The sequence below is a fragment of the Erythrolamprus reginae genome, chromosome Z (genome assembly GCF_031021105.1).
Source record: "Erythrolamprus reginae isolate rEryReg1 chromosome Z, rEryReg1.hap1, whole genome shotgun sequence".
Classification (NCBI taxonomy): Eukaryota; Metazoa; Chordata; class Lepidosauria; order Squamata; family Dipsadidae; genus Erythrolamprus; species Erythrolamprus reginae.
The window spans coordinates 79,508,452-79,530,930 of NC_091963.1; the positions used below are offsets into that span (position 1 = coordinate 79,508,452).

The window sequence follows — 22,479 nt, forward strand, 5'->3', positions numbered from 1 at the left end:
GTTCTGAGGGATCTCTCTTGGGAAATCTTGAGAGCAAGTGCTGCCTTACGCCCAATTTCAAGCCGTTTATATCAAAGTGGAAAAAGGTTTACTTGGGGGTTTCCAGCTGCTATTTTGGTGTTCCAAGAAAATAAGATGTACAGGGCACGTACATTGGAGGAGGGAAAGGCGTTATTGGATCAACTGGGGATCGGGTTTGAAGAAGCTGGAGCACAAGGAGCTATGGGTGAGACAAAAGAAGCAGAAGAAGGAGAAGATCATAGTACTCCAGATGAGGAGGAAAGACAAAGAGAGAGCAGCTGAAGGAGTTAACCGGACAGGTGGAGACCATTAGAAGGGAGCAGAGGAAAACAAGAGCTCAGCGTGAGAAGAAAGCGAAAAAGTGACCTTGTTGGCCCCCCCTTTTTTTGGAGATGTCTTTGGAATGTAGTGTATCTGTTATTCCTTGGGGGGGAGAAGGAGAAGGGGAAATGGTAAAGGAAGTTTAAGAGAAAAAAAAAGTTAAAAGAAGTTAAAGAAGGAATATCTAAATGAGAAGGGAGGGTGGGAGGGGAATTTTTCTCTTTTATTACATTTAAAAGTGGTTGAAAGTGGAGCTCAGTGGTGTGGGAATGCAATCAAGATAATGTGCCTCAGAATTGGACATGGGTTTTTCTTGTCCTCCCCCCTTTTGGTGGGGGGAGCACGGGGGAAGCACATTGGGGGGTGGTGATGGGTAAGGAAGGGGGGGGGAATTAAACCAAGGGCAAAACAAGAGAGTGAAAGGGTTATTTTGGTATATTATGATTGAGTGTAAGATAATGGTTTTAAATGTGAATGGTATGGGATCAGTTTTGAAACATTTTAGGATATTAAGGATGGCTAAGCAACATAAGGTGAATATTATGATTTTGACAGAAACACATAAAAGACAGGGAGGAAGGGATACATTGATTAATGATAGAAATTGGAAATGGGTATATGAATCTAGAGGAACGCAAAATAGTAGAGGTACGGCGATTCTTATTCATCAGAGGGTTCCTTTCGAAGAGGTTGGAGTTCAGAAAGATAGAGAAGGAAGGTGGTTATTTGTTAAAGGGAAAATTAATCAAAAGAAGATGACATTTATGCCCCGAATACAAAAACAAAATAATTTATAATGAATACTAAGAGAAAGTTAGGGGCTCAACTTTTTTGGCAGGATATTTTAATATGCAATTAACAAATGGGATTGGAAACAGTAGGACGTTACATTTAAACAGACTTAATATGGTGGATCTTCATGCAGATATTCCAAATAGAAGTACATATTATTCAGCAAGATATCATACATTTAGCTGCATTGATTATATATTAATGAATGGGGTGGGGGGGATATACAAGTTAAAAAAGTAGATATTAAAAGTATTTGGTTATCAGATCAGGCCCCACTATTGGCAGAATTGGAAATAGGTCAGGAACGCAGTCAAAGAATTTGGAGATATAATGCAGTTGTAACTGCTAGTGAACAAGATAAAGATAAATTGCAAACAGAGTTATGTGAATATTTTAGAATTAATGATGTGGGTGGTATTAAACAATCAATTGTGTGGGATGCATGTAAGGCCTTTATGAGGGGACAATGTATATGTATGGAATCAATAGAAATAGATTTGATACAAGAGCAGTTAAGATTAACTAAAAGTAGAGATTGGAATAGTTTATTGAAATTGAAAAAGAAACAATTGATAGGGTATGAGGAGATCCAATGGGACAAGATGAGAATGACGATGCGACAAAAAACATTGAGTTGGGGGACAAAATCAATGTAGCAAATGGTGTTTGTTTGTTTGTTTATACTGCTGTGCTGCTCAGTCCCGAAGGGACTGCCATTCAGACACTATACTTTTCCGCCCACACCGGAAAAAATTAGAGGGAACATTGATCACAACCCTATAACACTTATTTGGAGAAAGGAAAATAGTAGAAAACAAATAAAATGGATCATGGACAGAAAAATATTAAAAGAAAAGCAGTATATTCAGATGTTAGAGAAAGAATTACAAGTATTTTTTTGAAATAAATAAAAGTGAAGATATTACACCGCAAACACTCTGGGACACAGGACCAAGGCTTATATTCAGGGTTGAACAATATCATACATGGCAAGGAAACATAAACAAAAAAAATTAAACATGAAAAATTGGAACAGGAATTAAAACAAATAGAAGTAGAATTACAAATAAATCCAAAAAGTAAAAAAAATAAGGAAAAAAGACCAAATTAGATACGCCAAAGTTAAAATTAGGGCAGCAAAACAATTATATTTCGAACAAGCTAATAAACCAGCCCACAAATTGGGAAAACAAAAAAAAAGAAAAATTATAGATAGATTGGCAGATGAACAAGGTATTACATATTATAAAGAAGAAAAGAAAAGAATAATTCTATAAGAAACTGTACGCACATGAAGAAGTAAAAGAGGAAGAAATAGAAAAGTGTATTGAATCATCAAATATGAAAATACTAACAGAGGAGCAACAACAAGAATTAAACATTCCAATAACTTTAGTTGAACTGCAGGCAACGATAAAACAACAAAACAGACGGATTACCAGCCGAATTATACAAACTAGAAATAAAAACATTAGAAAATAATATGTTAGAAATTTATAATCAAATAGCCCAAGAAGCAAAACTACCCCAAACATAGTCAGAAGCATTAATATCACTTATACCAAAAACGGAGACAGAAAAAGAAAAAATTCATAATTACAGACCCATATCTTTACTGAACATAGATTATAAAATATTTATTACAATCTACGCAACAAGAATAAAAAAAATTCTGAACCAATTAATATATCGAGACCAAAATGGCTTTCCCCCCAAGAGGCAAATTAGAGACAATTTGAGGATAATAATTAATACCCTAGAATATTACGAAGAGCACCCTGAGAAAACAGATGGTGCTGGTTTTCCTTGATGCCCAGAAGGCTTTCGATAATGTCAATTGGAAATTTATGATAACACAATTAGAAATGATGAAATTTGGGCAAAATTTTATTAAATCAATAAATGCAATATACTCTAAGCAAAATGTTAGAATTATAATCAATGGAGAACAGACAGAATAGTTTAAAATTGAAAAAGGATTTAGACAGGGATGCCCTATTTCCCCACTTTTGTTTATACTAACTATGGAAACACTATTGGTAAAAGTAAGAGAAGATGAAGAAATAAAAGGTTTAAGAATAAGGAAAGAAACCCACAAAGGGGACAGAGATGTAACTGATGTGGGTGATTTCTGTCCCCGACCAATGAGGATAAATCAGTTTTTGGAAGCTTATGAAAAGGGAGCTGCAAATAAAATAGATGTAGTTGTGGATGATAAGGGGCAAACTAATAATGAAAATAATGTTGTTCGGGTAATGTGCACGAATGCTCGAAGCTTGAGCAACAAGCTCTGTGAGTTACTGGCCATAATATCTAGAGATAATTTGGATCTGGTTGCCATAACTGAGACATGGTTTAAGGATTCTAATGAATGGGAAATATCCATACCAGGATATACACTGTATAGGAAGGATAGAATAGAGAGAAGGGGAGGTGGAGTAGCCATTTATGTTAAAGAAAGTCTAAAAACAACACTAATTCAAGATACATGTCAAGATCTGGAGACTCTCTGGATTTGCATGCAAAATAAAGAAGGTTCTGTCATTAGAATTGGGGTGATCTATAGGCCTCCAGGGCAATCTGAGGAATATGACAACAAGATGGTGGGTGAAATTACCCAAATGGCACTAAAGGGAGATATTGTGGTTATGGGTGATTTCAACATGCCTGATGTTGACTGGAATATCCCCAGTGCCCTTACATGAAAAAGTAAGAATATAGTAGAGGCCTTTACAGGAGCAGCTCTGGCACAGCTGGTTAAGACACCAACTAGAGGGGAGAATATTCTAGATTTAGTTTTTACGAATGGGAATTGGGTTTCAGAGGTCAAGGTGGGAGAAAATTTAGGTTGCAGTGACCATCTACGTTTGTGGTTTGATGTAAAAACTCATTGTGAGCAATCCCATAATGTAACCAAAGTATTGGATTTCAGAAAAACAAATTTTAATGCAATGGGGGAATATTTAGATAATGAATTAAAGGGGAGGGATAAAATGGCAGGAGCGAGCACCCAGTGGACTGTATTAAAAAAGGCCATCTTAAAAGCCACTGGACTGTATGTAAGACAAATAACTAAAGGTAAAAGGAAGAAGAAACCGCTATGGTTTAGTAATGATGTAAGGGCTATAGTCAATGAAAAAAAGGCTGCCTATAGGAGGTATAAAGAGTCTGGAAGTATAGCTGATAGGGAGGTGTATAAAATGAGACAGAAGGAGGCAAAACAGATAATATATGCTGCTAGAGCCTCAAAAGAGGAAGAAATTGCCAAATCTGTAAAGAAGGGGGATAAAACCTTCTTCAGATATATTAGTGATAAGAAGAAGAAAAACTGTGGCATCACGAAGCTTAGTACCGGGAATAATACATGCATTAATGGGAATAAGGAGATCGCTGACCATTTCAATAGCTACTTCTGTTCAGTTTTCTCAAAAGACACCTTACAAAATAATACTATGGAGGGATATAGCATTGCTTCCAGCTGTACAGATTCAGCTCCAGTGATCTTAGAAGCCGATGTCCTAGAAGAACTTGAACGATTAAAGATAATAAGGCAATGGGTCCAGATGGCATCCACCCCAGAGTTCTTAAAGAACTCAGATCTGTCATTGCTACCCCCCTGACTGATTTGTTTAACCAATCCTTGTTAACAGGAGAAGTTCCTGAGGATTGGAGAATGGCCAGTGTTGTGCCTATCCACAAGAAGGGCAGTAGAGAAGAAGCTGGTAACTACAGGCCAGTTAGCTTGACATCAGTGGTAGTTAAAATGATGGAGACTCTACTCAAAAAGAGGATAAATCAGCACCTAAAAAACAATAACTTATTGGACCCAAATCAGCATGGCTTTACTGAAGGCAAATCATGTCAGACTAATCTCATTGATTTCTTTGACTATGTCACAAAGGTGTTGGCTGAAGGTGGTGCCGTGGATATTGCCTACCTGGACTTCAGCAAAGCCTTTGATACGGTTCCACATAAAGAGCTGATAGATAAATTAGTGAAGATTGGACTTAATCCCTGGATAGTTCAATGGATTTGCAGCTGGTTGAAGCGTAGACATCAGAGAGTTATTGTTAACGGCGAGTACTGTGAGCAGAGTCAGGTTACAAGCGGTGTGCCACAAGGGTCTGTTCTGGGTCCTATTCTTTTTAATATGTTTGTGAGTGACATAGGGGAAGGTTTGGTAGGGAAGGTTTGCCTATTTGCCGATGACTCTAAAGTGTGCAATAGGGTTGATATTCCTGGAGGTGTCTGTAATATGGTAAATGATTTAGCTTTACTAGATAAATGGTCAAAGCAATGGAAACTGCAGTTTAATGTTTCCAAATGTAAAATAATGCACTTGGGGAAAAGGAATCCTCAATCTGAGTATTGTATTGGCAGTTCTGTGTTAGGAAATACTACAGAAGAAAAGGATTTAGGGGTAGTGATTTCTGACAGTCTCAAAATGGGTGAACAGTGCAGTCAGGCGGTAGGGAAAGCAAGTAGGATGCTTGGCTGCATAGCTAGAGGTATAACAAGCAGGAAGAGGGAGATTATGATCCCGCTATATAGAATGCTGGTGAGACCACATTTGGAATACTGTGTTCAGTTCTGGAGACCTCACCTACAAAAAGATATTGACAAAATTGAACGGGTCCAAAGACGGGCTACAAGAATGGTGGAAGGTCTTAAGCATAAAACGTATCAGGAAAGACTTAATGAACTCAATCTGTATAGTCTGGAGGACAGAAGGAAAAGGGGGGACATGATCGAAACATTTAAATATATTAAAGGGTTAAATAAGGTCCAGGAGGGAAGTGTTTTTAAAAGGAAAGTGAACACAAGAACAAGGGGACACAATCTGAAGTTAGTTGGGGGAAAGATCAAAAGCAACATGAGAAAATATTATTTTACTGAAAGAGTAGTAGATCCTTGGAACAAACTTCCAGCAGATGTGGTAGATAAATCCACAGTAACTGAATTTAAACATGCCTGGGATAAACATATATCCATCCTAAGATAAAATACAGAAAATAGTACAAGGGCAGACTAGATGGACCAGGAGGTCTTTTTCTGCCGTCAGACTTCTATGTTTCTATGTTTCTATGTTTCTAAGTCCAACCCTTCGCAGATGATTTGGTAATCATAATTGAGGAACCTTTGATAATTGCTCCTAAATTGATTAAACAAATTGATGACTTTGGCAAAGTAGCAGGACTAAAAATTAATAAACAAAAAACCAAAATTATAACTAAAAATTGCACAAAAAACCCAAATAAATTATTTGGAACAAATTACCAATATGAAAATAGTCAAAAAAGTTAAATATCTGGGAATCTGGGTCACAACCAAAATGGCAACATTAAAAAAGGATAATTACATTAATTTAATGAACCAAATCAAAACTGATTTTAAAAATTGGAAAAACTTACAACTTTCACTATTAGGAAGAATTAATTCAATTAAAATGAGTGTCTTCAAAGAACTCACTAAAATAGTACTAAATTTTATCTGGTTAAGCAAAAAATTGAGAATTAAATTAAAGGCACTACAAGACATGAAAGCAAGAGGACCTTGGGATTATCAAACTTTAAATTATATTATTATGCATCATCATTAAGTTGGATTAAACAGTGGATTATGTTAGAAAATAAGCAAATATTGACCATAGAAGGTCACAATTTACTATTAGGTTGGCATGCCTATCTCTGGTATGGAAGGGATAAAACACATAAATATTTCAAAAACCATATATTAAGAAATTCACTCATACAAACATGGAAGGAAATTAAAAAAACATTATACAGTGATCCCCCGGTTATTGCGTTCCCGACCATTGCGAACAGGCTAATTTGCGATTTTTGAACCCGGAAGTCAAAACACCATCTGCGCATGCGTGCCCTTTTTTTCTATGGGCACGCATGCGTAGATGGCGCCGGGCAGATCAGCTGCTGGGCGGCTTCCCTAGGTCTTACCCCTCTTGGCGGGCATCAGCGAGGAGTTTCCCCACCGCCCACGCAAACTCCTCGCTGCTGCCGCTTCGCTCGGGCCGCTTCCCAGCTGAGTACTCAGCTGGGAAGCGGCCCGAGCGAACGGCTTGTCCGCAGCCTGCCTGCCCGCGCGCCCGCGGCTCGCGCGCCCTTCTCCCGCCCACGCCGTTCGCTCGGGCCGCTTCCCAGCTGAGTACTCAGCTGGGAAGCGGCCCGAGCGAACGGCTTGTCCGCAGCCTGCCTGCCCGCGCGCCCGCGGCTCGCGCGCCCTTCTCCCGCCCACGCCGTTCGCTCGGGCCGCTTCCCAGCTGAGTACTCAGCTGGGAAGCGGCTCGAGCGAACGGCTTGTCCGCAGCCTGCCCACGCCGTTCGCTCCCCCTCTTGCTGGCGGGAGGGCGAGAAGCCCTCCCCAGCACCCGCTCGCCCGCCCTTCACCCGGCCACCCGCCCGTTCGCTCGCTGCTCACCCGGGTTCGGGGGGGTGCTGGCAAGCCGCCCATGCCGGCGGCGACGTTTTAAAACAGCCGCGCGGCTTTCCAATGAGTCCCGAAGACAAACGCGGAAGTTTGACGTTTGTCTTCGGGACTCATTGGAAAGCCGCGCGGCTGTTTTAAAACGTCGCCGCCGGCATGGGCGGCTTCCTAGCAGCCCCCCAAACCCGGGTTGGGGGTCCGGGGGGTGCTGGCAAGCCCCCCATGCCGGCGGCGACGTTTTAAAACAGCCGCGCCGCCCCCAATCTTCGGCTCCTTGCTAGCGCTGCGGAAGTAAAAACACCATCTGCACATGCGCAGATGGTGTTTTTACTTCCGCAGCGCTACTTCGCGAAAACTCGCTCGTTGCGGGGGATCCTGGAACGGAACCCTCGCAACGATCGGGGGATCACTGTATAAAGATACCAGAGTGGATTTTGCCAATTAAATTAAAGTACCATCCAAGTTTAATCAGGCCCCAAAATCCAATTAGATACAAAGAACTATTAGATCAACAAACAAATTTAAAATCAAAGGAAGAATTGGAACAAAATGGCAAATTAATAGATTGGTGGACATATTTACAAATAAAAGATGCATACCAAAAAGATAAAAGGGAACACGGCTTTCAAGTAGGGAAGGGAGACTTGCACAAAACACTCTTAGGGAACGGTGAAAAATTAATCACAAAATATACAAATACTTAATTCGATACGAAACAGTAGTGGAAATTGTAAAAAAAAAACATGATAAGTTGGGGAAGAAATTTCGGATATACAATTGAATTAGAAAAGTGGGAAAAACTCTGGATTTACAATTGGCAGATGACAAAATCGATTGCATTCAAGAAAAACCAGTTTAAGATGTTTTACAGGTGACATCTGTCACTGGAAAGACTTTCCAAAATGTTCCCGAAAGTCTCACCACTCTGTTGGAAATGTAAAAAAGAAAAAGGCACATTCTATCACCAATGGTGGACATGTTTGGAGACTAAAAATTATTGGAATAAGATAGCAGATTGGTTAAAAGAAATAACAAAGGAAGAATTTGAAAAAAACCCAGAATTATATTTATTGAGCATCTTTAATAAAAAAATTAAAAAAGAGGTAAGCTATTTAGCCATTCATATTTTAACAGCTGCTAGGATGGCCTACGTGCAGCAATGGAAATCCGATAGAACACTGGAAGAAGGTATAATAATCAAAAAAGTGCTGGAGTGTGCGGAGATGGATAGGATGTCTAAAAAATTAGAGGGGAAAGAAGACTCAGATTATTTATTTATTTATTTATTTATTTATTTATTTGATTTATATGCCCTCCCTCTCCGCAGACTCGGGGCGGCTAACAACAGCAATAAAACAGTATATAACAAAATCCAATACTAAAAACAGTTAAAAACCCATTATATAAAAACCAATCATACATACAGACATACCATGCATAAAATTGTAAAGGCCTAGGGGGAAGTGTATCTCAGTTCCCCCATGCCTGGCGGCAGAGATGGGTTTTAAGCAGCTTTTGAAAGGCAAGGAGGGTGGGAGCAATTCTAATCTCTGGGGGGAGTTGGTTCCAGAGGGCCGGGGCCGCTACAGAGAAGGCTCTTCCTCTGGGTCCCGTCAAGCGACATTGTTTGGTTGACGGGACCCGGAGAAGACCCAGTCTGTGGGACCTAACTGGTCGCTGGGATTCGTGCAGCAGAAGGCGGTCCCTGAGGTAATCTGGTCCGGTGCCATGAAGGGCTTTATAAGTCATAACCAACACTTTGAATTGTGACCGGAAACTGATCGGCAACCAATGCAGACTGTGGAGTGTTGGTGTAACATGGGCATATTTGGGAAAGCCCATGATTGCTCTTGCAGCTGCATTCTGCACGATCTGAAGTTTCCGAACACTTTTCAAAGGTAGCCCCATGTAGAGAGCGTTACAGTAGTCGAGCCTCGAGGTGATGAGGGCAAGAGTGACTGTGAGCAGTGACTCCCGGTCCAAATAGGGTCACAAATGGTGCACCAGGCGAACCTGGGCAAACGCCCCCCTCGCCACAGCTGAAAGATATTTCTCTAATGTGAGCTGTGGATCGAGGAGGATGCCCAAGTTGCGGACCCTCTCTGAGGGGGTCAATGATTCTCCCCCCCAGGGTAATGGACGGACAGATGGAATTGTTCTTGGGAGGCAAGACCCACAGCCACTCCATCTTGTCTGGGTTCAGTTTGAGTTTGTTGACACCCATCCAGGCCCCAACAGCCTCCAGGCACCGGCACATCACTATTAGTTTTTTCAAAGTTATACAAACTGAAATATTAGGAAACTTTGCAGACATTATTTCTCATATTACAAATCATAGTTATATAAGAAACATAAAATAAGTCAAAGGAAAAAACATAAATAAAAGTTTCCCCCCATAACAGTTACACTAATCTCTTTCCCTCCCTCTCGCCCTACCCCCCCAACCTTCCCCCTTCTCGAACTTCCCAGAGTGAAATCAGATTATCAATTCCCTTAATATCAAAATCATACATACTTAAATTCTATATTATCTGTTATCCTCCCCAACTCTACTATCTTCACACCCAAATCCATTTAGGCTCTTTATACTAATAAGAATCCTAAACTATTCATAAGCTATTTGAAATTTTTTAGAATGATATTTAATTTGAATATAATCAATCCATTTTTTCCAGTCCAATATGTATTTCTCATTCGAGTGATCCTTCATATAGGCCGATATCTTCGCCATCTCTGCTAGATTTGTGACCTTTATTGTCCATTCTTGAATTGTGGGTAACTCTTCCTTCTTCCAATATTGGGCAATCAAGAGTCTCGCTGCTGTTATTAGATTCAATATCAATTTAGTCTCTATACTTGTACAGTCTGTGGTAATACCTAATAAAAACAATTAACTTCAATTTTTTCTTAAGAACATTTTGCATAATCCACCATATTTTTATCCAAAATGCTTTTACTTTTACACATGACCACCACACATGAAAATAAGTAGCGTCCATACAATCACATCGCCAGCATTTAGGCTGTATATCAGGATACATACTAGCCAACATACTAGCCAGCATTTAGGCTGTATATCAGGATACATACTAGCCAACTTCTTAGGATCCAAATGCCATCTATAAAGCATTTTATAAAAGTTTTCTCTCAGATTTTGAGCTTGTGTGAATTTAACATTTCTTACCCAAATTACTTCCCATGTATCTAATGTAATCGTTTCCTCAAAATTCTGTGACCATTTTATCATACAGTCCTTGATTAATTCTGTTTCAGAGTCTTTTTCTATAAGTATATTATATATTCTTTTTATGTGCATTGGACCTTGGTCCTTAATTTGTTTTATTAATTGTCCTTCCTGTTGTTCCATACCAAGTCTTTGATCCTTTTGCCATCTATCCTTCAACTGAGCATATTGAAACCATGTTTGCACTAATCCTTCTTCTTTTAAATCATTCAAAGATTTTAATTGTAATACTCCATCAGTTAATTTCAATAATTCCTTATATGTTACAACATCTTGCCTTTGTTCTATACTAGTATTCTCTATTGCGTGTCTGGGCGCCACCCATATTGGTACTTTATAATCCATTATCCCTTGATATTTTCTCCAGACACGCAGCAGAGCATTCCTTAGTATATGGTTCTTGAAAGTCCTGTCCGCCTTTTGATTATAAACCAAATATGCATGCCATCCATATAACAATTCATACCCTTCTATATTCAATATCATTTCATTAGTTAAGTTTACCCAGTCACTTATAGATACCAAAACTGTTGCATCATAATACAATTTCAAATTAGGCAATTTTAGGCCACCTCTTTCTCTTATATCCTGCATTATTTTCATTTTAACTCTTGGTTTTTTCCCTTGCCATACATATTTATTAATTCCTCTCTGCCATTCCCACAATTTTGACTCATTTTTAAGTATTGGGATCATTTGAAACAAAAACAAAAATTTAGGTAAAACATTCATTTTGATTACCGCTATCCTCCCCAACAATGATAATTGCAATTTTTTCCATTTGTCCATCTCTATCTGTATCTTGGACCATAAAGTTTCATAGTTATACTTATATAATTTTCCATTCTCTGCTGAGATATAAACCCCCAGGTATTTTACTTTTTTCACAATCTCACACCCAGTTGCCTTTACCAAACCTTCTTTTTGAATCCCTGTCATATTTATTGTTATCATCTTGGTTTTCCCCACATTAATTTTGAAACCAGATACTTTTCCATATTCTTTGATAATTTCCATTAATACCTTGGTAGATTGTAGAGGCTGTGTTAGTGTTACCACCACGTCATCTGCAAATGCACGCACTCTATAATCATGATGTTTAACTTTAACCCCCCTTATTTCCTCTACTTTACGTATTTTATTTAACAACATTTCCAAAGTTAATATAAACAATAATGGTGGTAATGGGCAACCCTGCCTTGTACCTTTACCAATTTGAAAAGATTCTGTTAAATTCCCATTAATTATTATCCGTGCAGTTTGTTCTTTATATATTGCTTTAATAGACTGAGTAAAGTGTTCTCCCATTTGCATCTTTTGAAGTATCTTTTCCAAAAATTGCCAATTCAATCTATCGAACGCTTTCTCAGCATCTAAAAACATTAGCACCGCCGGAGTCTGGCTATCTCTCCTAAGATACTCCAATATATTCACAATTTGTCTAACATTCTCTCTCATCTGTCTACCTTGTATAAAACCTGTTTGATCTTTATGTATTATCTGTTGCATGATTGGCATCAGTCTGTTAGCTAAAATTTTTGTAAAGATTTTATAATCTATATTAAGCAGTGATATAGGTCTATAATTCTTGGGCTGAGTGTGATCTTGATCTTCTTTTGGAATTAATGAAATAAAAGTTGTTTTCCATGATGGAGGGATCTTATTTCCTTCTTGTATTTTATTGAATAATTCTTTAAGTGGTTCTACTATCTCTTCCTGAAGGCTCTTATAATACACTGCTGTCAAACCATCCGTGCCTGGAGCTTTACCTATTTTTAACTGTTTAATTGCCAGTAAAATCTCTTCTTTAGTTATATATAAGTTCAATTTCTCTTTTTGTGCTTCGGGGATTTTAAGAGTGCACTCCTTATCTAAATATCTATCTATGTCAGTACCTTGTATTTTGTCTTTTGTGTACAGATCCTTATAAAAATCTATAAAAGCCTTTTTAATCAAATCCTGTTGAAATACCTCTTTACCTTTATAAAATACCTTATCTATTGTTCGCATTTTTTGCTTTTTCCTTAACATATAGGCTAACCATCTCCCAGGTTTATTTGCATTACAAAAATTATTATGTTTTGCATATTGCAAATTAGTAGCTACTTGGTCTGAAACCAACATATTAAATTGTGATCTTAATAATGTAATTGTTTCTCTAATTTTCTTATCCTCTGGGTTATATATCAGCTCTTGTTCTTTCTTTTTGATTTCTTTTTCCAATTCCTCTTTTTTTTGTTTCTGTTTCCGCCTATAAACATTATTCTGGTTAATTAATACCCCCCTCATGAAGGCTTTACTTGCATCCCAGACCATATCTATCGTTGTTTCCTTTTGCATATTTAAGATAAAAAATTCCTTCATCAGCTTTTTACATTCCGAAACATTCCCATCATATCTAAATAAATTTTCATTTAAACGCCACGATCTCCTAGGCTTCTCTCCTGTTTCCAACTCCATCCATACTGGACTATGGTCTGACAGAGTTCTTGGACAAATCTTTATCTTCTTAACCCTAGCACAAAGATCATTTGTTATTAGTATAAAATCAATTCTTGAGAATGAGTGATGCCTATCTGAAAAAAAAGTAAAATCTTGTTCTTTCTCATTCTTTTCTCTCCATAAATCTCTTAATTCTATATCATCCATCATATCAAAAAACGATTTAGGGAGCTTAGCCTTATTTTGGATATTCTTAGAAGGGCCCTTCTTGTCTATTTTAACATCAATTACTCCATTCCAATCTCCCATCACTATATATGATTTACGATCCAAGTTTATTAATTTTTTGTGTAATAACTCATAAAATTTTCCTTGCTGTTGATTTGGTGCGTATATTCCAACTACCATAAAATTCTTTGTCTCTATTGTTAAGTCAATTATTATATATCTGCCCAGATTATCAGCTTCAATCACTTTAACTTTAAGATCAGGTCTTACATATAGTACAACAATTCCATTCTTTTTTTCCGGAGCCGATGCAATATATGGTGTTCCTAGTTTTGCGTTCTGTAAAAGCTTTTGATCATCAAATCTTATATGAGTCTCTTGCAAGCAAATTATATCATTTTTAAATTGTTTCAAATGATGAAATACTTTTCTTCTTTTTTGCGGTGAATTTAAACCATTAACATTCCATGTCAAGAATTTAATTGCCATCTTTGGCACCCGAAAGCCTCTGGAGCACTGCCTCCAGATCCGCTGGAGTCGTTTTGGATCTGGCTCCTCCCACTGCTTTCGATCCATCCACCACTTGAGCATATGTCATCAAGGGTAGCTTGGTCTCTTGATCTCTACGTCTTGTTGCTGCGCGTGTTTGCCTCTGGTCTTGTAGTTTTAGTTGTTTCTGGGTTTTACCCAGAACTATCCTCTCTTCTGGTGGTTGTATTGAGCCCTCTTGTATAGCCATCGCTCCTTCTTGTGCCTGCTCCTTCGTTGGTGCTGTTGCTTGTTCCTGACGTGCCTTTAAAATTTTTTCATAAAAATCTCTTGCTTTCACCACTGTATTAAGACGATGTCTTTCTCCCTTGTATGTGACTGTTAATCCATATGGAACATCCCATCTATATTGTGCTTGTCGCATTTTTAGCTCAGTGACCAGAAAAGAGTAGTCTTTCCTTGCTTTTAACATCTTAGGAGGGATTTCTTTTAATACAGCAACTTCTTGCCCTAGAACTTGAAGTTTGTTTTGAAATGAGTGTTGTATAACTCTGTTTCTGGCACCTCTTGTAACAAAATATATAACAACATCTCTTGGTAATTTCCTTTGTCTGGCAATCCATGAATTCACACGGTAAATTTTATCGATATTCCAAGCCCAGTCAACATCTTTATCTTCTAGAAATTTCTCCAGGGCGTCTGCAAAAATCTGTCTTAAATCCTCTCCTTCATTTTCCCTTAGACCTCTTATTCTAATAGCCCCTTCCATAGATCTATATTGCATCATTACACATTCAGCATCTGATTTTTCTATCTTCTCTTGTACCGCCTCCATTTTATTTTCCAGCTGTAAATTAACTTGTTCAATTTCTTGTATTTGTAACAATATCCCTTGAAATGCTAAAACAATATCCTCCCTCATCGCGTCATGTTGATGTTGAATTGTTTCAGTCACACCATCAATTTTTTCCTCCCATTTCTCCTCCATTCTCTGAATTTTTTCATCTAACTCTTCTGATTGCTTTTTAAATCCCATTTGTAATGCCTGGTGCAGCTGCTGTATAGTTGTTGCCTGGTGGATCTAGGAATGATACTTTGGGCTGTTGTTTAGAAGCCATTTTCCAAATCAATCTTTTTCCCCCCCCTTCCAGAAGACTAAGTGTTAAGTTTACGAGGGAAGTCCATTTAAATTTAAATTAAGCAGGAAAAGTCTTTGAGCCGGCTCGGATTTACAATCTCTAACGATCACTCTCGCTCAAACTTTCACTTTTCACTTTCGTTTCTGCCTAGCACAGCGCCATTTTCAGAGCCGCTTCTCTTCCGCTGAACTCAGAATTTTAATAGAGTTAAAGAAGACGATACTTGCTATTTTCTTTCCTTTTTCCTCGCGATTCACTCTGCCTGCAACAATATATTCTTCCAAAAGCATTAGTTGTTACAATCTTGCAGGGGTGGTCGTGTCACTTCGGTCTGCTTTGATTCAGCAGAAACACCTCGGAAGCGGAGCTTTCGTCGGGCACAATAGGGAGCTTCCCTCTTACCTCCCCGGAAAATTCCCTGGGGGGTCAAAAGGGGCTCTACCCTTGCCCAGCTACTCTCTTCACCCTCTTCTCACAGGGGGCGAAGTTTTCAAGCCGCCAGACAGCCGGTTTTCGCTGTTCTAGCGACTACACTATCTCGAGGGTCAGCAGTCCCAAAAGAGGCTGCCAGCAGCGACAGCGGTGCCACCGGAAGTCCCAAGTGCCACTACCTTCTCAACAACCTTCCGCATAAAGGGAAGGTTGGAGACTGGAAGGTTGACCAGGGCTGGGTCCAGGGAAGGCTTCTTGAGGAGGGGGCACACAAGTGCCTCCTTATAAGGAGCCGGAAAGGACCCCCTCCCCAAGGAGGCGTTGACAATCTCCTGGACCCAGCTCCGTGTCATCTCCCAACTGGCCGAAACCAACCAAGAGGGACACGGATCCAGTAGACAGGTGGAGGAGCTTACAGCTCTAATGGCCTTGTCCACTTCATCAGGTGTCACCAAGTCAAACTGCCCCCAGACAAATGGACAAAGACGTTTAGCCCCAGTCACTTCGACTGACTCGTTGTCAGTCGACTCGTTGTCAGCCAACTGTAAAACAGACGTTGTCTGTTTTACAGTTGGAGTCGAGGTCTGCTTGGATCCCAGCGATTTTATCAGCGAAAAACTTGTTAAAATCCTTGGCACTACTCTGTAAGGGCTCCCCAACTCCCCCCTGGTTAAGAAGGGAGCAGGTTACGCTAAACAGAGCGGCCGGGCAGGATTCCGCTGATGCAATCAAGGCAGCATGATACGCACATCTTGCCGCCTTGAGCACCACTTTGTAAGTCTTAATATGAGCTCTTACAAGTGTTCGATCGGATTTGGACTTACTCTTCCTCCATCGCTTCTCTAGACGTCTCTTCTGGCATTTCAACTCCCGGAGCTCCTCGTTGAACCATGGAGCTCTACGGGGTCTAGTGCCATGGAGAGATCGCAGCGGCGCAATTCGGTCAAGGGCCTCCGCTGCCGCCTTGTTCCAGGCCTCAGCCAGAGACTCTGCCGAACTGTGGATGAGTATCTGGAGAAACCCTAAGTGCCTTCTGAAAACCTTCTGGATCCATCAGGCGCCTGGGGCGGAACAACTTAATCGGTTCCGCCTCCCTGCGGGGGATTATGAGATATGGGGAAACCTCCACGATTGGCTAGAGAAAAGAACAATGATGAAATAAACAAATTATAATTTTTCAGACAACAGATTAAAATATAAGCAAAGCAAAGCAATACGTTAATAATAGAATACTTAGCTATGAGAGAAAATTATCTGATTGAACATTCTAAAAGAGTGGGGAAATTCCCCTCCCCCCCAAAATGTTTGTATTTATATGTTTTGTTTTATTTACTGTTTTGTTTATCTGTTTGTTTGTTTTATCATTTATGTATAAATTTAAAAAAACAACACAAAAAATAAAAAGGGAAAGAAAAACTTTGGGGAAATAAAACGCCTGCCTGATCCAATGGAGGTGGGTCCTGTAGTTGCTTCTCCCCAAGATGCAGCTCAGCATTTGCAATTCTTTTTGAGGCATTTGAGATTGTTACAGTAAATGAGCTTGATTCAAGGCCGGGGAAAAGATTTGCAAGTGCCGAGCTGCTGTGCTGCTCTCCTCGGCGTATCTCTCCCCTGGTAGGTTAGTCATGACCACCTTTCCTTCCCCCTCCCGCCGCCCCCACTCCCGACATGGAAAAGCAGCTGAGGGGAAAGATGCAAATAGGTAAGAATAGATAAAGGAGAGGGGAAATAAATGTGTTCTCAGTTTATAACTTCCTGGTAAATCTTGCAGCTTCTTAAAGCCTTCTCTCTCTCTTTCTCTCTATCTCGAGGAAAATGGGAGTTTAGCTGAATCTTTAGTGCTCTGAAGGGGGTCTCCAACCTTGGCAAATTTAATACTTGTGGACTTCAACTCCCAAAGTTCATCAGCCAGCAAAGGTGGCTGAGGAACTTTGAGAGTTGTAGTCCACAACTCTTCAAAGTTGCCAAGGTTGGAGATCCTTGCTCTAGAAACGCTCCTTTTAAGGAGTATTTCGGGTTTATCATCATCACCATATATTTCCATGCACTTCATTTGTGAAAATTAGAGTAGTCAAGAAAGGGGTCTTTGAAAACCTCATGGTATACAGCAGGGAACTGTAATTGTAAATGATTCTATTATTAGCCATTTCTGTGACTAAAGGAACAACAAATGAAATGAATTGTCCTCGTTTGTTTTGTTTTGTTTGTTTGTTTGAGTTAGGGGTTAGGAGCGCAAGAGTCTTCAAATCTAACAAGTTTAAGGTTTGTGGACTTCAATTCCCATTTCTGAGCTAGCATGACTTGTGGAGGAATTCTGGGAATTGAAGTCCACAAGTCTTAAAGCTGTCAAATTTGAGTACACCTGAGTTAGAGGTTAGGAATTCAAGGGTTTTCAAACCTGGCAAGTTTAAGGCTTGTGGACTTCAATTCCCATTTCTGAACTAGCATTACTGGTGGAGGAATTCTGGCAATTAAAGTCCACAAGTCTTGAAGCTGTCAGGTTTGAAGTTTGTAAAAAGTTTACATGGTTTAAAAAAATATACATGGTTTTAAAAAGTATACATGGTTGTAAAAAGTATTCTGCTATACTGGCATACTATACTACTATACTATATAGTATGCTATACTACCAGAATATCTCCGGGACCGCCTTCTGCCACACGAATCCCAGTGACCAGCTAGGTCCCAAAGAGTTGGCCTTCTCCAGGTCCCGTCGACTAAACAATGTTCTCTGTGGTGGCCCCGACCCTCTGGAACCAGCTTCCCCCAGAGATTAGAATTGCCCCCACCCTCCTCGCCTTTCGTAAGCTCCTTAAAACCCACCTCTGTTGTCAGGAATGGGGGAATTGAGATACTCCTTTCCCCCCAGGCCTATACAATTTATACATGGTATGTTTGTATGTATGTTTGGTTTTAATAAGGGTTTTTAATTATTTTAAATATTAGATTTATCTTACGCTGTTTTATTATTGTTGTTAGCCACCCCCGAGTCTACAGAGAGAGGCGGCATACAAATCCAATCAATCAATCAATAAATAAATAAATAAATAAATTTATTTTATGAAACAATATTGGTTCAGAATACTTTTTTCCTTTCCCCCCCCCCTCTAAAATGTAGCTGCGTCTTATACACCGGTGCATCTTATACACCGAAAATATATGGTATATACTAAAGTATAAACCTTAATTGTAGCTGTGTTGTCAAATTTTAATATTGCAGGCCTCCAAAAACCGAATCACTCCATGATTAGAAGAATTACAAATCCTTCTTAACCATACATGACTGGACAACATCATGTACAGTGGTACCTCAAGATACGAACCCCTCGTCTTACGAACAACCCGAGATACGAACCCGGGGTTCAGAAAATTTTTGCCTCTTCTTACGAACTTTTTTCGTCTTACGAACGCCAAACCCGAACTTCCGGGTTCGGCGTTCGGGAGGCTGCTGGGAAGCCCCGCAGCCCAGCTGTCACCTTTTAAAACAGCCGGGGGGCTTCCCGGAAGCCGATGCCGGAAGTTCGGGTTTGGCGTTCGGCTTCGGGAAGCTGCTGGGAAGCCCCCCCGGCTGTTTTAAAGGTGACAGCCGGGTGGCGGGGCTTCTCGGCGGCGGCGGCAGGTTCGTAAGATGGAAAACGTTCGGGAGGCCGCTTTGGGTTTTTGGCTGGGAGGGAGGGCAGGAGGTCCGGCGCTGGGGGAGGGAGTCAGGAAGGTCCTCCTGCTCCCCCCTCCCAGTGAAAAACACAAAGACGGTCTGCCGCCGGAGACCCCTTTATATTTTTGGCTGGGGGGGGAAGCAGGAGGCGCAGGATCGGGCCGGCGGCGGGCGCGGGAAAAGGCAGCAGGTCTGGGACACCCCCCACCCCAGCACTTTGAATCCCGCCGCTTCTTCTGGATACGGGCGGTGGGCGGGGCGAGCTGCCAAGCCTCTGGCTTCCGCGTCGCTCGTCCCACCCACCGCCCGTATCCAGCAGAAGCTGCTGGATTCAAAGTGCTGGGGTGGGGGGCTGTCGGGACACCCCCCATCCCAGCACTTTGAATCCCGCCGCTTCTGCTGGATACGGGCGGTGGGCGGGGCGAGCTGCCAAGCCCCTGGCTTCCGCGTCGCTCGTCCCACCCACCGCCCATATCCAGCAGAAGCTGCTGGATTCAAAGTGCTGGGGTGGGGGGGCTGTCGGGACACCCCCCACCCCAGCACTTTGAATCCCGCTGCTTCTGCTGGATACGGGCGATGGGCGGGGCGAGCTGCCAAGCCCCTGGCTTCCGTGCCGCTCGTCCCACCCACCGCCCGTATCCAGCAGAAGCTGCTGGATTCAAAGTGCTGGGGTGGGGGGGCTGTCGGGACAAGCCGCGCACAAAGGCCGAGGCGAGGCTGAGCAGGAGGAGAAGCCAACCAGCGAGGCGGTGGGCTGGGAGCCGCAGGCGAAAGGAGCTCGGGCATCGGAGCGCGGCGCCAGGCATTGTTCTCCGCACCCCGCCCGCTCAGCCCCGCGGCGGCCCTTTCCGTCTCCAGGCTGCGGGCGGGGTCCGGAGAACAATGCCCGAGCTCCTTTCGCCTGCGGCTCCCAGCCCACCGCCTCGCTGGTTGGCTTCGCCTCCTGCTCAGCCTCGCCTTGGCCTTTGTGCGCGGCTCCTCCGCCGGAGCTCTGCCGCGCGCGCCCCTTCGCAGCCCCCTCGCTCCTTGTCCCGACATCCCCCCCACCCCAGCACTTTGAATCCAGCAGCCGGGCTGAGCGGGCGGGGTCCGGAGAACAATGCGTTTGAAGGCTGCTGGAAAGCCGCGGGGCTGTTTTAAAAGGTGACAGCCGGGCTGGGGGGGTTTCCAGCAGCCGCCAAACGCGGAAGTTTGGGTTTGGCGTTTGGCTTCGGGAGATGGCTGGGAAGCCACGCGGCCATTTTAAAAGGTCACAGCCGGGCTGGGGGGGTTGCTGGGAAGCCCCCCAGCCCGGCTGTGACCTTTTAAAAGAGCCGCGCGTCTTCCCAGCCATCTCCCGAAGCCAAACGCCAAACCCAAACTTCGCTCCTGTCCTGGCTAAATCGTGTGGCAGTAAACAGGCTTTGGGGTTTTGGCTGGGGGGAGAAGTAGGACCTTCCTAACTCCCTCCCCCCCAGCCAAAACCCCAAAGCATGTTTGCTGCCACACGATTTAGCGGCGAAGTGACGTGAAGGAATGGAAAGCTGAAACCGCCCGGTTTCATTTCCCCATTCCTCCACGTCACTTCGCCCTGAATGCTTCTTGGCCGCCTGGCAGAGCGCTCGCCGCCAGCGGGCGGCGGCGGTGGGGGGGGAAGCCTCGCGGGGAAGCCGGGCAAGAGCGATCTTCTGCCGGCCATGGGCGAGCGGCGGGGAGTCGCCCATGGCCGGCAGAAGATCGCTCTTGCTGACCTGATGCCTCGCGGTGAAGCCGGGCAAGAGCGATCTTCTGCCGGCCATGGGCGACTCCCCGCCGCTCGCCCATGGCCGGCAGAAGATCGCTCTTGCCCGGCTTCCCCGCGAGGCATCAGGTCAGCATTCTGGACGGGCGGGCGGTGGGCGAGGAGGGGGGAAGCCTCGCGGGGAAGCCGGGCAAGAGCGATCTTCTGCCGGCCATGGGCGACTCCCCGCCGCTCGCCCATGGCCGGCAGAAGATCGCTCTTGCCCGGCTTCCCCGCGAGGCAGCAAGTCAGCATCCTGGGCGGGCGAGCGGCGGGGAAGCCGGCGGCTGTGGCAGCTGCTGCCCCCCCCTGTTTTAAAAGTGACAGCCGGGCGGCAGCGTTTTTTTGCGGGGGTTTTTTTGTTGTTGCACGGATTAATAGACTTTACATTGTTTCCTATGGGAAACAATGTTTCGTCTTACGAACCTTTCGTCTTACGAACCTCCTCCTTGCACCAATTAAGTTCGTATCATGAGGTATTACTGTACTTGTATTCTTCCTGGTAGAATTCAAGTTTTATTAAGATTATTCTTCTACTTCAGTGTTTATCTAAAGCTAAATGCAAGCCAAATCATATTTTAGATAGGGAATGCTAATATCTTAACCTTCCTTCTCATCATCATCATCTTTATTTCTATCATTGCATCACTAAAGTTTAATCTGAAACAAAGTTTTAATCTTTATTTGGTTATAAAGTGGAGAACTTTATTTTCTTTTCCAGATCCAAGAATGGACATTATAACCTATGATGATTACTCCAGTTCATCACTTCAGAGATATTGAGAGGAAACCAGAATATCTTCAACCAGACAAGTGTGTCCCACCTCCCAGCCACAGTTCCTCAGGAACAATGTGGTTTATTCGAGATGGTTGTGGTATTGCCTGTGCAGTTATCACCTGGCTCCTGGTATTTTATGCTGACTTTGTAGTCATCCTCGTAATGCTGATTCCATCAAGAGACTATATTTATAGTGTAATCAATGGAATAGTTTTCAATACTTTGGCATTCCTGGCTCTGGCTTCACATTTGAGAGCAATGTTAACAGATCCAGTAAGTTTATTATTTTAAGAAGGTTTCAAACTAATGTAAAAGCTCAGAAAAAGAGCAGCAAGAATATTCATAAAAGCACATTAAAGGATGTAAGAATACTTATAAGAAAATCCTTAAGAAGGGATTTGGCAATACAATTTAAATTTCTAAAAAAAAATCTAAACTGAAGATTAGTGTAGCTGTCTTCATTCCATATTGCTACTTCTAGTAGCAAAATTGTGCTTTTGTTATAGGAAGAGATATTTAAATGGAATATTTAAAAAAATAATATATGAAAGAAGCACTTAATGAAATATTTTTTCCCCTGTGATATATTTAAGAAAGGCTGAGTAGCCATATGTCAGGAATGCCTTATTTTGGATTCCTCCAGGTATTTAGGATTTAGATTTAGAAACTTAAATTACCTTCCCAGCTCACAGTCACTCATGCCCTCATCACCTCGAGGCCCGACTACTATAACGCTCT

At 42.0% G+C, this 22,479-nt stretch overlaps 1 protein-coding gene across 7 annotated transcripts in view; it reads left to right on the forward strand.

Moving 5' to 3' along the window:
* ZDHHC3 (zinc finger DHHC-type palmitoyltransferase 3) overlaps nucleotides 1-22,479 on the forward strand; it is a 331,954-nt gene that overhangs the window by 40,295 nt on the left and 269,180 nt on the right. For 4 of the 7 annotated variants that reach the window (XM_070727364.1, XM_070727367.1, XM_070727365.1 and 1 more), the window contains exon 2: nucleotides 21,685-22,014. In XM_070727364.1, the coding sequence (XP_070583465.1) occupies nucleotides 21,709-22,014 (306 nt within the window). In that variant the 5' untranslated portion in view covers nucleotides 21,685-21,708. The remainder of the gene's footprint in view (nucleotides 1-21,684; nucleotides 22,015-22,479) is intronic. The other 3 variants (XM_070727368.1, XM_070727369.1, XM_070727370.1) reach the window with 1 other exon arrangement.